Source organism: Lithobates pipiens, unplaced genomic scaffold (assembly GCF_037356315.1).
Source record: "Lithobates pipiens isolate NorthernLeopardFrog02 unplaced genomic scaffold, aLitPip1_a1.2 Scaffold_1, whole genome shotgun sequence".
NCBI classification, from domain to species: Eukaryota; Metazoa; Chordata; class Amphibia; order Anura; family Ranidae; genus Lithobates; species Lithobates pipiens.
The window spans coordinates 56,988,046-57,006,509 of NW_027507685.1; the positions used below are offsets into that span (position 1 = coordinate 56,988,046).

The following is an 18,464-nucleotide window of genomic DNA, read 5'->3' on the forward strand; positions in this document are numbered from 1 at the left end:
CGTATCCTTTCTAGTCTTTCTGCCCATTCCCTCATTGAGGGGGGATCCGATCTTTTCCATCTTAGCGGTATCAGTGATTTAGCAGCATTTAATAAACAGGGGATCAAGGAATTCCCATACTCCCTCTCCCCTTTTTCTATATCATGAAATAAACATACCCATGGATCCCTCCTGATCCTTTCCCCAGTTATTTCAAAAATAGTTTCAATTACTTTACCCCAGAATGTCTGTATCTTAGGGCAAAGCCACCATATATGAGCAAATGACCCCTCCCCCAAGCAGCCTCTCCAGCATGCCCGGGGGGTCGCACTACATATTTTGTTTCCTTGTTGTGGGGTTATGTACCATCTTGTAAAAAGTTTATATGACATCTCTCGTGTTTGTGAGTCTACGGCAACCGAGTAGATACGTCTAATTATCTTATTTCTATGATAATCGTTACTTAAGGACCCGATTTCACTTTCCCATTTTTCTAGACAGGGGGGGTAATTTTGCTCTATTCTTTCTATTAGGATTTTATAAAGTTTTGAGATCCTTTTTTCGAGGCACTGACGGTTCACTAATAGCTTCTCCAGTGGTCTAAGTTGTTCCTTACCCCGTAGTGGCTGTGGTAGAGACTGAATAAAATAATATAATTGATGATATCTCCATTTATCTAATGGTTTGTGACCCCATTTCCCTATAATTTCCTCGTATGTGCACATCCTATTTCCTTCCATCACCTCCTGTAATTTAATGTTATTTTTCTTAACCCATCTACTATAATATAAGTATTCCTCTTGCCCTGGGATAAAAAATTTAGTGTCCAATAGTGGCATTAGTGGTGAGTTATGTCCCCAGTTATGTCTCTTATTTATTGTGTCCCATATCTGAAGTAAATTTTTTGTCAGTGTGTTTGTGCTATGGCCTAATTCTCTATGTTTTGCAGGTATCCATACTATTTCCCCTAATTCCCTACTGCTTAACTTAATTTCTAATTCAACCCAATCCTTTCCCTTTTTATTGTGTATCCAATCCGGGATTCGTGAAATTGCTATGGCCTCATAATACTTTTTAAAATCCGGCATTGCCAACCCTCCCCTGTCTTTACTTCTTATCAGGGTATTCAGTGCCACCCTCGCCGCTTTTTTTTTCCATATAAACTTATTAATCAAAGTTTTTAGTTTATTTAAATAAGCCTGTGGTAACACTATTGGGATCATTTGGCACGTATAGGTGAAGATTGGCAAAATAAACATTTTGACTACGTTTATTCTACCTGTCCATGATAGAGCTTTATATTGGCACCTTTCCAAATGTTGTTTAATTTTATTTAGTATGGGCATATAGTTGGCCTCAAACAGATCACTCATCTTTGCTGTCAACCTTATTCCCAAATAGGCCAATTCCCTCCCACACCATCTAAAGGGAAATTTAGATTGGAGGATGTTTTGCTCTATTATTGGCGTATTTAAATTCAAAATTTCCGATTTAGATATATTAACCTTGAAATTAGAGACCTTCCCATATTTTAATAATTCTTCCATTATTGCTGGTATAGAAGCCCCAGGGTTAGAAACATAGAGCAAAAGATCGTCCGCAAACGCAGCGACCTTGAACTCCCTCTCGGCCGCCAATATCCCATGAATGTTCCGATTTTTTCTAATGGCCATCAGCAGGGGTTCAAGCGACAATATAAATAATAATGGGGATAGCGGGCAGCCCTGTCTTGTCCCATTGAGCAACTCAAGGGGGCGAGACAGGGCTCCGTTTATTCTTATTTTAGCTTTCGGGTGGGTGTATAGGGCTTCTATCCAGCCCCTCATCCTCTCCCCTAATCCATACCTTTCCAGCACTTCAAACAGGAACCCCCACCCCACTCTGTCAAATGCCTTTTCCGCATCTATTGACATGAGTACCGTGGGGGCCCCCCGTCTTACCGCTTCTTGGCATAACATGATGGTCTTTAGTGTGTTATCCCGACCCTCCCTCCCTTCAATAAATCCAACCTGATCCCGCAGGATCCACTCCGACACGTGCGGTCCTAATCTTTCAGCAATAATTTTTGCAAACAGTTTGATGTCTGAGTTTAGCAAGGAAATTGGCCTATAGCTCTCCACTGCCGTTGGGTCCTTTCCCTCTTTGAGGATCAGGACCACATGCGTCAAAAGTGTTTCCTCGCGGAATTCTCCGCCCTTCCCTACTGCGTTAAAATAATCGCATAGTTTTGGGACTAGCTGTTTTTGGAATTGCTTATAGTATGAGATCGGGAAACCATCGGGCCCCGGGCAGCCTCCCTTAGCTGTATTTTTAATCGCCCTCTCAACTTCCCCTCTTGATATTGGGGCTTCTAGTGCATCCATTTCTATTTGCTTGGCCCTGGGGATATCTATCTGATTTAAATAATCTTTTATTTCCTCCCCTACTCGATTCTCTACCTTATCCTGTCGCCCGATGTTATAAAGGCCCCTATAATATGAAAAAAATGTATTCATAATATCATCTGGCATATTTTGTATGTCCCCCTCAGCGTTTCTTACTTTTGGGATAAAAGTTCTATTTTTCTTTTCCTTCACTCTCCTCGCCAACCATTTACCTGATTTATTCCCCCATTGGTACCTTTCTCTTCCCAGAATATGGTAGGCCGTTCTTCTATCCTGCTCCAAGCACTCATCTAACTCTCGCTTTTTAGTTATTAAATCTTGGGTGTCCCGAAGCCCCCATGGTCTCCCCATCTGTTCCAATCTCTGAATTTCCTCATATAATAGGGTTTTCCTCCTCTCCCTCTCTCTCTTTTTCCCTGCGCCAATCCCTATTAGTACCCCTCTTATAACTGCCTTATGCGCTTCCCATAATACAGGGCTAGAGGTTTCAATCCGATCGTTCTTAACGTGATGACGTTATTTCGTTAGGACGGGACTACGTTCAGGCTAGTAGCCAATAGCTTTGGTCTAGGAATTTGATCTGAGCATGCGTGGCACTTTGTCCGATCGGAATTCTCTACAAACGATCGGACAAAGTCCGATCGGATCATGTTGTCGGAAAATTTTATAGCCCAGCTCTAAAACTTTGTCGGTTGGATATTCTGACGGAAACAGTCCGATGGAGCCCACACACAGTCGGATTATCCGACAACACGGTCCGATCGGACATTTTCCATCGGAATGTCCGACCGTGTGTACAAGGGCTTAGAAAGCAGTAACAGTAAAGTAGCAGAGTGCTCTTACTGACTGACAGAGGCTTATGTATCAAAAGAATGACTGGCCAAATTTACAAATCCTTTGGCAGGATTAATCAGGAAACATATGTCAACCAAATATTTAGTTGTTTCCCAAGTGTTTTACTTTGAACAAATTTATTGATTTGAGAAATATTTATACATTTTTTATTTAGAGTGTTACATGTATGTAAACTGTGTAATATTGGTCTGTTTTCTATTAAGACTTATATTTTCTTTATTCTAGGTGTTGGTGTCACTATGGTCCTCATCACAACTTTAGTTTGCATTTACTACAATGTTATCATTGCCTATAGCTTGTATTATTTGTTTGCCTCCTTTCAAAGTGTGTTGCCTTGGTCTGATTGCTTCAGCTGGGCAGATGAAAAGTGCAGTAAGACCACACGAGGTATGGATTTGAAATACTGCTTTTACCCAATAAATATTGTATTTACGATCTTGAAATTGTTTTTTTTTTAAGGTGTGGGCTGTGCAATTTAAACGGATGTCTTTCTTATTTTTTTCATTATAGACATATCTATCAAGTCATAGAAAATATTGCATTTACAACTTGGGTTTTTATATAAAAACATTTTAGGGGCAAAGATGTGTTTTTTTTTTTTAGTTTGACTCGCGTTAAGTAGTTTTAACTGGATCCAATTGAGGAGCATTCACATGCGATCACTGCTAAATTGGCTTTGCTATTGGGAAAATGGACTGCATTCTATTCCGCTGAGTTCAAACTGTTTTGTTTTCTGTCAGCATGAACGTAAAAATAAAGAAATGCAGATAATCCTGACAGTGACTCTGTCTCTAAAATAAAAAAAATAAAAATAAAACTGCAACAGCAAACAAAAACTTAGGAATTTGAAGCCTATGCCACCAATTGGATGCAGTGAAGAGAAATTGGCAACAGAAGAATCTTAAAGCGGTAGTAAACCCAGTTTTAAAAAACACTTACGTTCCCGGCATGCCGGAAATGCTAACTTTCACATTGGTTGTGCTCTCAACCAAACTTTCAAACCATCCAATGGCTGGTTTCATAACTGATCACATGTGCAGTTGAAGAATCATTAGAGGCCAAGATGGCAGCTTCCTTGACTGAAAACGATAGAGGGGTTATTTCCACTTTAAGATGTTACATCAGGTGCATCAATTCTCCCCCCCCCCCCCCAAGCTACATACTGTGGTTTCTCCCACCTATGTCACTACAGGACCCAGTAGTAATATATAAGCCAGTAGATCAAACCACAGAGAGTACTGAGGGACCAGGAATCGGACACTCCTGGAAGTTCTGGTATCAGGGGATTCTTCTGCCAGCTGTTTTGCTTTTCTACAGTTTGTTTATCTAGTATTACAAAGGATAGCAAGGGTGACTATTTTCAGAGTTGTTATGTTGAAAATCAGCACTTTAGCAAATATTATTTTCTCATTGATAACACTGGCCTCAAAAGAAACATTCAAAAGAATAAATGGAATCCAAGTAATCTACCTCAACTTTCAATTTTACATTTTATTATAATTTAAGGCCAACTAAAAGTTCACAAATGGGCACAAAAATGCAAAGTTTTTCTACCTTCTTCAGTAGGAATGACAGTGAATACATTTCCCCCAATACATGTCATGTCCAGCAGATATTTTAAGGTTGAATATATATTTATTAAGTTTTCATTGCAAGATACAAAATATAACATTGTAGAGGGAAAAGGGAAAGGGGAATAGGGGTACAAAATAAAGAGGTTTGGGGGTAAGGGATTGAAGGAGGGGAAGGCGGTGTTCACATGCCGTCTTGTGTACCATGAAACATTTAACAATTATACGTCTTTACATGGCTTGCCTTTAGCTTTCCATACCCATCCACATGGCGTCATCTATCTCATCCAGCAGATATTTTAACCTAACAACTCGAGAAAAAAGGGATAAGTCTAAATTAAATGTAGCAAAATAAAAGGGTATGACTTTTCATCACCACAATTCTGAAACATTTATTAAATTACACTGGATGTTTCATGTATTTTAATTAGTAAATCCTTAATACAATAGTTAAGGGCAGCCGAGGAGGAGAAGTTCAATAGCAATGACATCATTGGAATGTCCTATGGCTCTTACTTCATATCTGGATTTTCCAGTAAGCCCCGTGTATTGAAAGTGCCCACTGTTTTCACACATGAGTGCCACACTCATTTGCCACTTTACATTCCCCAGGTATTGTAGATTGATAGAACTAGATGGTGTGCAGTTTCACTATTAAAAGCATATTTCATTCATTGTTTTATTAATATGTTTCTGGTTATTTTCTAGATTGGAAGTTGCACACATCTTAAAATATTTTATATTTGGCCTTTAGCAGGATCTTTTTATCTTTAAAATATCTTTATCTTTAAAATACTACATTTTTTTTTTTTACTATTAAGTTTCAAAATATTTCTGTATAATACACTGGCTTGCTGTAGTAATGAATGCTGCACAATATAAAATGTCTCAGATTATATACAGATGGTAAAAATGTTGTTTTCATCTAGGATCATGCAATGTTTCACAAGATAATATCACAGTGACCAGAAATCTAACTTGGGTGAAAGAAAATAATAAGACCTGCTTGGCCAACAGTACATTCTTGGAGGAAGTGGATCTGCCTAGCAAACAGTACTGGGAGTGAGTGTTTGTTTGGAATTGTTCTTTAACTATGTGGGGGTGGGGGGGGGGGGGTGTATTCAGGGATTTCCATCCCTTAGCCCTCTGACAATTGGATAGCCAAGGCTTAAGGACTGGGTACCTTCAAAATCCGAATCTGCAATTGCAGACCAATAGTTAGGTGAAGTGTGGCCATAGATAATTGCTGAGATCTATAAATATCTCCTATTCTGTCAAAATTGCCCTGTTAACCTCAGGGCTGTGGTTGGATCTTAAACAGACCTACTTTCCAAATTTTATTGAGGAGAAAAAAAAAAAATATATATATATATAGATATCTATATATATCTATATATATATATATATCTATCTATCTATCTATATATATATATATATATATATATATTTATATCATTTATTTTATTTTATGTAAGTTCTTTATTTTTTTATTATGGTAAAAATACATATTTTGGTCAAGTAAATATGAACTATCAAATAGTCTTCTATCACCTCAGCAGGTGGAGCCCTAGCCTTTTTACTTTGTAAGCATTGGTTCAATTCACGTATCCTGAAAAAAAAACGATGTTGTTTACAGAACCAAATAAGTCAGCTGTGACTCATTCTGTATCGGATGGCTTAGTCCGTATCAGGCATGTTGTGCTCTCTTATTAGTTAACCCATTCTGCTTTGGAAATCCTTTAACATGTGTTTTTTTTTTTGCTTTCCACTGTACTTGGCAAAACAGTTGGGTCCTGTGTTATGCCCTGTACACACGGTCGGAAATTCCAACGGAAAAGGACTGATCGGATTATGTTGTCGGAAAATCCGATCATGTGTGGGCTCTATCGGACTTTTTCCCATCGGAAATCCCGAAGGAAAAAGTTTGAGAGCTGGATCTAAAATTTTCCGACAACAAAATCTGATCTGACTTTTCCGATCGTTTGAAGAGAATTCCGACGGACAAAGTGCCACGCATGCTCAGATTAAATTAGGAGACCAAAGCTATTGGCTACTAGCCTCTATGTAAGTCCCGTCGTACGCAACAAATGTCATCTCGTTCCGAACTATTGGCTTTTCCGACAACTTTGTCCCACCGCGTGTATGCGCCACAAGTTTTGGCCATAATCTGTCGGAAAAAATCCGATGGAGTTTGTGGTTGGAATGTCCGACCGTGTGTACAAGGCATTACATTTCAGCAGTGTTGCTTATATTGTCTAATAATCCCTACAGACAGTAGGCGAAAGGGCATATCACCGTATTTATCGGCGTATAACACACACTTTTTTCCCCTTAAAATCAGGGGAAAATTGTGGGTGCGTGTTATACTCCGATCACCTGCCGATTGGGAGCTCTTCTGCCTTTTCTGCCGGTCTCAGCAGCTTTCGGCTATTTTCAGCTATTTCCAGCTGATCTCGGCTATTTCCAAAAGCCGCCGAGAACAGCCGAAAATAGCCGAGAATGGCCGAGTGCGGCCGAAAATAGCCGAGAATGGCCGAGAGCAACCGAGGGCCGCCGAGAAACACACGACATCCGATCTGTATCTCGGCGGCACTCTTTAAATGGAAAGCCTGCAAAAGAAACTGACAAGCTACAAATGACTGACAAGGCTGCAATGGAAGGTTGCAAATGACTGGGAAGGCTGCAATGGAAGGCTGCTAATGACATGTAAGGCTGCAATGGAAGGCTGCTAATGACATGCGAGGCTGCAATGGAAGGCTTCTAATGACATGTAAGGCTGCAATGCAAGGCTGCAAATGACTGGCAAGGCTGCAATGCAAGACTGCAAATGACTGACAAGGCTGCAATGCAAGGCTGCAAATGACACTGATAAGGCTGCATTGATGGGCATTTAAATGTAAGTTTTTTTCCTTAAACTGCCCTCCTAAAAGTTTTTTTCTTTAAAATTCCCTCCTAAACTTAGGGTGCGTGTTATACGCTGGCACGTGTTATACGCCAATAAATACGGTACATTTTGTGCAGACTGTATTCAGTACAGACACAAACAAATGTAACTCCAGAGCTCACTCAATGCTCACATTATACTTTACTTCACACAAACAATGTGGTCCAATTCTCCCTGCTGGGTTTTACATTGGAATCGGAAAAACCACACAAACACACATATGCAAGAACCTACACACACATGTTAATGTCTTTAAAGAGTAACTCCACTTTTGTTGAGAAAAAAGCATTCCCCTTTGGGTGATCTATGTACATTGCAAGGATTTTAACACACTTTGTTTCAGATTCCTACCTTTTGTTATTCTGAAGAAATAGTTGTTTGTTTGTCTACGTCCATGGGCAGAGTGAATCTGTATGGGAGTGGTTTTATAATTATCAATAAACTACTGCACCTACAGGGCTCTAATAAGGAAAGTGTCAGGGTCTGCATCCCTTTAGCCAAGATTCGCTTTGAGATGTCACCAAATATGACATTTTTATTGCAGGGGATGGCAAAAATCTGAATTGTATGTTAGTGCAGGCTTCTGGGCAAATCTGTAAGCCAAACACACAATCAGGAAATTACATTTTCAGGGGATGTTCTGTACACAGTCTGTGTACAGAACACCTCCAGGTAGCCATACTGCATTGCATTTTACAGAAAATTGCAGTACTGCAGATTGAAAAGGAAAAGGTAATTTTAATAGCATTTACTGAAATTACAATATGGCTTAAATCACAATTGTATACGTTATAATATTATTCTTTTTTATTTGCTTTTTTTTTTTTTTCCACAAAAGTCGACTTTTCCTTTAAAGCTTTATTTTATGGAATATTTCTTTATATTTCAGGAAGGTGACACTCCGCCGCTCTAGTGGGCTTGATGAAACCGGTGAAGTCGTTTGGTACTTGGCACTTTGTTTACTTTTAGCCTGGATTATTGTTGGAGCTGCACTCTTCAAAGGAATTAAATCATCTGGGAAGGTACATAAACAAATAAAACCTTTATACATAGCATTTATTATACATTCCATAGTGGTTTATTGGTGTCATTAAAAACTAAATTGTTCTATCTGTCTATCTATCTATCTGCAGTGCTTTGAAAAAAGTATTCATACCCCTTGAAATTTTTCAAATTTTTTCATGTTACAACCAAAAACGTAATTGTATTTTATTGGGATTTTATATAATAGACCAACACAATGTGACACATAATTGTGAAGTGGCAGGAAAATGATAAATGTTTTTAATTTTTTTTTATTTTTTATAAATATCTGAAAAGTGTGGCGTGCATTTGTATTCAGCCCCCTTTACTCTGATACCCCTAACTAAAATCGAGTGGAACCATTTGCCCTCAGAAGTCACCTAATTAGTAAATAGAGTCCACCTGTGTGTAATTTTATCTCGGTATAAATACAGCTTCTCTGTGAAGCCCTCAGAGGTTTGTTAGAGAACCTTAGTGAACAAACAGCATCATGAAGGCCAAGGTACACACCAGACAGATAAGGATAAAGTTGTGAAGAAGCTTAAAGCAGGGTTAGGTTTAAAAATAATTATCCCAAGCTTTGAACATCTTACAGAGCACTCTTCAATCCATCATCCGAAATGGAAAGAGTATGACACAACTGCAAACCTACCAAGACATGGCTATCCACCTAAACTGACAGGCCGGGCAAGGAGAGCATTAATCAGAGAAGCAACCAAGAGGCCCATGATAACTCTGGAGGAGCTGCAGAGATCCACAGCTCAGGTGGGAGAAGCCATCCACAGGACAACTATTAGTTATGCACTCCACACCTTTATGGAAGAGTGGCAAGAAGAAAGCATAGTTGAAAGAAAGCCATAAGAAGTCCTGTTTGCAGTTTCTGAGAAGCCATGTGGGGGACACAGCAAACTTGTGAACGATGGTACTCTGGTCAGAAGAGACCAAAATTGAACTTTTTGGCCTAAAAGCAAAACACTATGTGTGGCAGAAAACTAACGCTGCACATCATCCCTGAACACGCCATCCCCACCCTGAAACATGGTGATGACAGCATCATGTTGTGGGGATGCTTTTTTCAGCAGGGACAGGGAATCTGGTCAAAGTTGACGGCAAGATGGATGGAAACAAATACAGGGCAATCTTAGAAGAAAACCTGTTATGCCGTGTACACACGATTGTTCTTTCCAGCAGAAAAGGTCTGACGGAATCATTTCATTGGATATTCCGATCATATGTGGGCTTCATCTGACTTTTTTTTTCAAAAATTCTGATGGACCTAGAAATAGAACATGTTTTAAATCTTTCTGACGGAATCAATTCCTATCGGGAAAACCGTTCGTCTGTATGCTATTCCGACAGACCAAAAACGATGCAAGGGCAGCTATTGGCTACTGAACTTTCTAGTCCCGTCGTACGTCATTACATTCTAAACTGACGAGTTTGGTGTGATCGTGTGTAGGCAAGTCCGTTTCAGCGGAACTCCGTCGGAAAGACCATGAGAGTTTATTTAGACGGAAAGTCTGGTCGTGTGTGCGCAACATTAGAGTCTGCAAAACTCTTGAGACTGTGGGGGGGAGTTCACCTTCCAGCAGGACAACAACCCTAAACATACAGCCAGAGCTATATTGGAATGGTTTAGATCAAGGGATATTGTGTGTTTGAATGGCCCAGTCAAAGTCCAGACCTAAATCCAACTGAGAATCTGTGGCAAGACTTGAAAATTGCTGTTCACAGATGCTCTCAATCCAATCTGAAAAATCTTGAGCTATTTTGCAGAGAAGAATGGGCAACACTGTCATTCTCTAGAAGTGCAAAGCTGGTAGGGACATCCCAAAAAGACTGGCAGCTGTAATTGCAGTGAAAGGTGGTTCTACAAAGTATCCACTCAGGGGGGCTGAAACACAAATGCACGCCACAGTTTTCACATATGTATTTGTAAAAAAAATCTGAAAACCATTTATCATTTTCCTTCCACTTCACGATTATGTGCCACTTTGTTATGATCACATAAAATCCCAATAAAATACATTTACGTTTTTGGTTGTAACATAAGAAAACTTGGAACATTTCAAGGGGTATGAATATCTTTTCAAGGCACTTTATCTATCTCTCTGTCTAGTATATATCTAGTTTCAGGTTGTTGTATTGTTTGGAAATAAAAGGTAATCTATGCCTTAAAGTTGCAAATATGCCCTGATGCCAAATAAGGAATTACCAATGTCCATTTTATTTCAGGTGGTTTACTTTACTGCAGTGTTCCCTTATGTTGTCCTTATCATATTGTTGGTTCGAGGGGCAACTCTTGAGGGAGCAATTCAAGGGATTGACTATTATATTGGAACACAATCAAACATCACAAAGCTAATGGAGGCAGAGGTGGGACCATTGTGCCTTTATGTCTTCTATAGATTGCTTACATTTATGTATCCATATTTAGAATATTTATTGATTTATAAAGATTGTCATCAAAGAGCAGAACATTAATCTTGTATGTACTATCAGTATTTCAGCTTCACAGGATTATGCGCAAAAATGTAAAATGTAAACTCAAAATCCACATACACAGGTAGTATGCATAGAATTGATGTACAGTAACCTGTAACAACCAATAACTCTTCAGTTTCCATTAGACAATTGTAATTGGGACAGTCAACAGTGTCTTGTGATTCATCAATATGAACTACTGCAATTTATAAATCTCTCTTTATCTTGGTATATCTTGGTATATAAGTATACTTCCTCTTGGGTAATAGACTCCCTTACAAGATTGTCCATGTTGTGACTCATAAACATCAATAGTACATTTCTGTTGAGTTACTATTTTCCTGACTGGAGCTTGAGCAGCTAATGCTAAACAGAATGGATCCATGGATTCATGCTGAGGGTACCAAATTCTGTCCCAACCATTGCAAGTAAAATAGAAATCTGCCAGTCCAGGTAATACCTTCCAATATACAGTATATTTATCCTGATTTGGTTACCATGTGTTCCCTATAGTGTTGTGTTCCTGTTCTGAACTGATTGGATTGGAACCTATTTAGTTTTCTACTGCTGTAGCCCAACTTCTTCAGTGTTCGACATGCTGTGCTCTTCTGCATACCACCCTTTTTATTTAAAAAAAAGTCTGCTATGTTCCTCTCTCTCAATTTTTTGGGAGACAGAACTGCCACTTCATTATTTTTAAACGATTGAGACTTTGCAACCACTATATCTCATACCAACACCACACCATCATTTCATGGTCAAAGTTCCTACATTTTTGTTAAACAATAATTTATTAGTAAAACCTTCTGGATAGAAGGTTTAATTAATGCATTTTATTTACTTTTCTGTTTTGTCAATTTGTAGGTATGGAAGGATGCTGCCACCCAAATCTTCTTCTCTCTCTCCACGGCCTGGGGTGGACTTATTGCTTTGTCTTCATACAACAAATTCCACAACAATTGCTATTGGGATGCCATCATTGTTTGCGTGACAAACTGTGGCACTAGTATATTTGCAGGATTTGCCATATTTTCTATTTTGGGACATATGGCTCACATTTCTGAAAAATCTGTATCTGAAGTAGTAGATTCAGGTATGTACAAGTGTAAATATTGTATGTATAAAATGTGGTAAATGTAAGTACCACAAAGCATTTTCCTATTCCTGAATAGCAGCAGTTCCTTTTTTTTAATCAGCTGACCCTTGTTAATATCTATAGATTATCTTTTTGCTTTTTTGGAATAGATAGAAAAAAATGTTTTCCTGACAGACTCCATGGCAATCTATGTATGGGTTAACCCCGGCTCCTCTCCAATGCTATTGGACCCCATTCCCATAAATATGAGCTCACCACTAGTGACTGTGTTCCTTTTTTGTCCTCCTCCATGGACCTACATCGCGTGTACTCACATTTTTCCTGTACGACGTCCAGTTGGGCTGACTCCTGAGTCCGGCATCATGCGGTGCAAGCCCAGGGCCGAGCCATGGGTGGGCGAGTGGCTTTTCAGGCACAGGATAACCTGGTGATGGAGGGGAGGCTGCCCATGTATGCCCAAGATGAATGTCTGGTGAATACAAACTGGCTGGCAAGGTCTGCTGTTTTTATTTCTTCATGGCAGCCGTTTATGTTATGTTGTCCTCTGTCATGTCACCATTCTGTCTTTCTCCCTGGTTAGCCTTTCAGCCTCTCATGGAGCCTGGAACCCTCCTGCGTTCCAGGACACTGCTGTATTTCCGGGTTGCAGCCACAACGAGCGCCTGCGCAAGGCCTCAGTGACATTGAGGCTTGGTTCGCACATGTCCAGCTCAGCAGAGCACCCGGCGGCTGCACAGACACTGTTTTGCCGCTCTCTATGTCGCAGGCATAAAGAAGGGGAGGCGGTGATATCATCCGGCGGGGAGTTTAAATAGCTGTCAGCCTGTCAGTTTGGGAACTCCTGTGGGCAGGGAGCGGCAGCTTCCCCGAGCTCAAGAGCACACAGGACAGGGTAAGCCTCAGCTGGGATCATATTGTCTTAAAGGGAAAGGCATAAGTTTAAAAAAAATGTATTTCTTCTTGCTTGTCTCCCTGGCTTTTCCTAGGTTATTTGGGTATTGCCCAAGCCTGTGTGATTCCTTCTTTTGGATTGATGTTCCATTCAAGGTACTATGGAAAGGTCATCGCCTCAGTGCGGCCAGCCCTCATGCACAAGGTATATGTAGACGAGGGGGAGGGGCTGAGATTGTTCATGGTTGAATAAGAATGCGTTAACCCCAGACTTCGCATTTCTTCTTTTTTATTTTTCCTCCAACCCTTCCAGATCAGACCACCAAATTGTGGCCCGAGACCTTGCCAGGCCGCAACATCACCACTCATCATCCAAGTCCAGACGTGACTCTCCGTCCAGGACCCACCAGCAGAGGAGAGATTCCTCCTCCAGACATCACACCCACCGTCATGACAGCCACTCTGATCGCAGAGCATGCTGGCGATGTAGGACATGAGTCCTGGAGGGAAAATCATTGTGTGATCCATGTTATGGCCAGGCGGTTGGGGAAAAATAGTCTGAAAACCAACAGATGGAGTCTCTTGTTAAACTTGTGGTTCAGCAATACCTACAGGATTGGGGTACAACCCACACATGGAGCCAGTCCACCACTCTATCTGGCTCGCTGGCTGACAAGGCCCAGAAGGGTCCAGGCACATCTGAGCCTTATGATGCTTCTCCCGGGTCTTCGGACAGCGAGTTGCAAGGAGACAATTTTGTCAGGGATTCTACTTCGCTCTTGTTTCTCTGCTAGTTAAAGCGGTCAAGGAGGCCCTTAATTGGGAAGATCCTTCCACTCCCCTGGCTAAGCAAAGGAAGTTCTTTAAACACCTGGGGAAGAAATATTCCAATTTCCTGCTCCTTTCCTAATTAATGGACATCAGTGATGAGGAGTGGAGCAAGGTAGATAAGAAGACTTCTACGTCAAGCAAAACCTCCAGATTTTACCCCTTCAACATCTGGAAAATGCTCCCCTCGTAGATGCAGCACTGATGTGCCCGGCCAAACATGTCACTCTTCCCTTAGAGGATGCTCTATCTTTCAAAGACGGGCTTCAGAGGAGAATAGACCAAGACCTGAAGAGAATTTATGGGCTAGCTGGTATGGCTTGCAAACCCACCTTGGCTCTTGCGGCCATGGCCAAGGCTATGGAGACCTGGACACAGAACGTGGACTCTGTGCTCAGGGGGGTTTCAGAAGAACTGACCAGGGGCTTGGCAGTCCAGGAATTGAAGCTGGCAGCGGCCTTCTGGGGGGAGGCTTCTATCGACCTTATCTTCCTGCTATCCTCAGTCACGGCTAAGCAGGCCTTATGGTTACGCCCTTGGCTCGCCGATCCAAACAAACCTCCCCTTTGAGGGGACCTCATTGTTTGGCAACAGGCTGGATAGTGCCATAGCCAGGGCCACGGGTGGGAGGTCAGGCATCCTGCTCCAGGATAGGCATCTGTTCGGTCAGAAGAGGCCCCAGGGCAGAAGATGCAGTACTGAGCATTCAAGGGAAGCACGCTCTTACAGGCCCAGCCAAAATTTTAGAAGGAATTGGGACAGAGGTCAAACATCCTTCTAAAAGTCTGCTAAAAGCCAGATATCCAGTGGGTGTGAGCCGGCTAAGTCATTTTGAGATTGGACCCGCCCAGGCATGTCGGTTGGGGGCGCATCTGCTTTTCTTCCAGCAAGTCTGGGTGGCCTCAATCTCAGACTACTGGACCATCAAGACGGTCTCCACAGGCCCCACATGGTCCTTCACCAGTACTCCTCCCCCCAGATTTATTTCCACCCTGCTACCACGGTCAGAAGAAAAGATGCAGGTATTACTGTCCTATGTGGATTCACTGATAGCACAGGAAGCCACAGTGCCTGTCCCAAAAGGTAAAGAATTCCAGGGGGTATACTCCCCTCTCTTCCTAGTGCAGAAGAAAAACAGTTCACGGCGCCCCCTGATAGACCTAACTTACCTAAACAAGTTTCTAAACTACGAAAGATTGAAAATGGAAACTCTGTCTACCATCCAACAAGCCATGCAGCCAGCTAATTGGTTAATCTCAATCGACTTAAAAGAAGCCTATTTCCACGTGCTTGTGGCAGAAGAATTCCACAAATATCTCAGAGTCGGGCAAGAACGTCTACAGTTCACCTGCCTCCCTTTCGGGTTGACAACCTCACCCCGAGTCCTTTTGAAAGTTCTTCTGGCTGTGGTGGCCCTCATCAGAACAAAACGCTTGTACCACTATCTCGGTGACCTCCTCTTACTATCCCAAGACAAGGAGAAGATGTTGGTCCACAGAGAGCAGGTTATCTCCACACTACTCGAATTTGGCTGGCTCCTAAACCTGGAGAAAAGCCATCTGGAACCAGTCCAGCGCTTGATATACTTAGGGGCCCAGTTCGACACTATTGAAAGCACCATCTGTCTCCCAGTGGAGAAGATGCCAGTCATTTGAGAGAGAATTTCATGGGCTCTGAGCTCCTCATGCCTAAAGGCCTTGCAGTGCCTAAGAATTTTTGGCACAATGGTCTCTACCCCCCAGTTATAATGAATGAGGCAAGGGGACACTCGGAGCTCCACTTTGCTCAGGGAAGTCAAGCCCTTCATGCCCTGGGCTCAGAAAAACCTGGCAAATATCTCAGGGGTCTTCATCCCCAGAGTTCAGAATGTCAAAGCGGACTTCCTGTCTCATACACAGTTAGAAAACAACGAGTGGTCCCTTCTTGTGGAGACATTCAAGTGGATCCTGTCCTTGGGAGTCAATGCCAAAGCATATCTATTTGCATCCCCCTGCAAATTCAAGATCAGGAAGTATTACTCTAAGGGCCGTTGCAGCCAGGCCTTTGGTATAGATGCCCTGACAGATCAGTGGAGCTTCAACAGGGCATATGCTTTTCCCCCACTCCCGATCATCCTCAGAATTTTACAGAGACTCCAAGCGGAAGCGGGCAAGGTGGTGGAAATAGAGCCTTATTGGCTGAACAGGCCATGGTTTCCCCTCCTGACCCAGCTCAGATTCCGGGACCCGGTTCCTCTTCCTCTCAGGTCAGACCTTCTTTCTCAGGGGGCAGTCCTGCACCCTTGCCCGGCTGTGACTGATGGTCTGGTTCTTGAGAGGGAGAGGCTGGAAACTCTCAGATGCACGTCAAGAGTGATTTCCACCCTCATGAGCTCGAGAAAGGCGAGCGCGAATAAAGTCCAGGGGAGAATATGGGGCAAGTTTATTGAATTCTCATCTGCTACAGGCAGATCATTCAGAGATCCAGAAATCCAGGATATCCTCAGCTTCTTCCAATCTGGCCTAGATCTGTCTCTATCCATTAGCAATCTCAGGGTCCAAAAGGGTTTCTGAGATTGGGTCCTTGGTCATGAAGAACCATTCCTGACTTTCTTCCCGGACCTGGTGGTCCTGATCCTTATGCTTGGCACAAACCCAAAAGTTACTTCAGTGCTCCATGAGAACCAAGAAATTGTCCTACCTACGTTCAGGGCCCCTGGGTCCACAGAAGCTCACCCTCTGGACGTGGGGGAAATATTGAAGGAATACCTGCAAGTTACTTCCTCCTTTAGACGTTCTGACTGTCTATTTATCCTGCACTCCAGGAGTAACAAAAAGAAGCAAGCTTTGGCCACAACAATTGCGGCCTAGATCATCTAATCCATTTAGCAGGCTTATAGGGCTAAGGGCTTGGCTCCTCCGGAGGCAGTGACAGATGTCATCTGCAAAGCAGCCTCATGGGCCTCTATTAATACCTCTGTGTCACACTATTGCATAGAACCTGCTTCTCTATCTTCTGTGAACTTTGGTTTAGGAATCCTGTCGGTTGACAGTGGAAATGAGTCTGTCAGGAAAACTGAAAATGTATTATCAAATACTTACAATAATTTTCCTTTCCTGATGGACCCATCGGTCAAGAGTTGGTTAGTCACGGAACACAGTCTCTAGTAGTGAGCTCAAATTTATGGGAATGGGGTCCTATAGCATTGGAGAGGAGGCGGAGTTAACCCACACGTAGACTGCCATGGTGTCCATCAGGAAAAGAAAATTACGGTAAGTATTTGATAATACATTTTCAGTTTTCTAAATCAATAGATATTTCAGAAATCTACAGTAAATTCACTCGGCTTTGTAATCTAGTAAAATTAAAGCCCAGTTGTTTTGGCTGAAGAATGTACATGTGTGACTTGCATCAGGGCATGTCCCAATTATACATGTATATTGCTAATTCTTTTTTATTCTACAAGTATTATTTTTTTAACAAAAATGGAAAAAAAAAAGGAAAAATGTTTTTTGCATTTGTCAATCACATTTTCAGGTCATGTATGATTTTTTTTATTTTTATTTTTTACTGGGTTCTCTGTTCATTGGAAAGGTGCTTTAGATATGCCAGATGTTTTACTCTGTAAGGGATCAATCATAAACCACAAACGTAAAGGAATATGTAGTGTAAAAAACAATGCTGTACAGTGACCAACCAATAGCAACTAATTATGTTTCATCTTTCAACAATCTAACTTTGATCTTTTAAGGTGTATTTAAACTGAAAACAAGAATGCAGTATCTTGCAGCCGACCAGTCCTTAAAGGGTATTTCCACCTAAAGCCAGCCATAGATGGTGCTTTATTCCCCCATCAACACTGACTCCCGAGGAGGTATTGTGTTCTCTCAGTGAGGGGTTGGAGGGTGGCAGGGGAAGCTGTCCCAGCCAGGTGAACACACAGTAATTGTTGCTACCGGCTATAGCTATCGATCGATCAACTTGGGTACAATCAGATGAAAACAGAAAGAGAACTCATGTGCTGCCAACTCAAAAACTAACAAGTAAAAAAGAAAAAAGCTGCTGCAGACACCCCATTAGTGATTCCCCACCTTAGAGAACAAATATCAAATGAATTGATGCTGCGCTGCTTACTATAAAGAATATTAAAATAATAACAGTGAACACCCTACAGAGGTGGTAACCCCTGAGGGAACCAGCAATCAGAGATCACAAATGTGCTTGGATGAGTGTAACAATGACAAATAAGTCATAGGCAACAGTGATCAGTGCATGAATAAATATATCCAAAAAATAAAAATCCTCCTTTAGCGGTCAAAAAAACAAGGCAAAAAAACTCTTAAAATACAGTACCATAAAACATCACAAAGTGAAATAGTACAAATTCTTCTCATCAAACAATAAATACAACTAAATATTTAATAGTGTCC

General features: G+C 41.5%; 1 protein-coding gene across 1 annotated transcript in view; it reads left to right on the top strand.

Annotated features, from left to right (window-relative positions):
* LOC143923602 (sodium- and chloride-dependent neutral and basic amino acid transporter B(0+)-like) overlaps positions 1-18,464 on the top strand; it is a 126,301-nt gene that overhangs the window by 53,603 nt on the left and 54,234 nt on the right. The window contains exons 4-8 of the mRNA XM_077447431.1: positions 3,444-3,605; positions 5,719-5,851; positions 8,623-8,755; positions 10,992-11,132; positions 12,105-12,333. Of these exons, the coding sequence (XP_077303557.1) occupies positions 3,444-3,605; positions 5,719-5,851; positions 8,623-8,755; positions 10,992-11,132; positions 12,105-12,333 (798 nt within the window). The remainder of the gene's footprint in view (positions 1-3,443; positions 3,606-5,718; positions 5,852-8,622; positions 8,756-10,991; positions 11,133-12,104; positions 12,334-18,464) is intronic.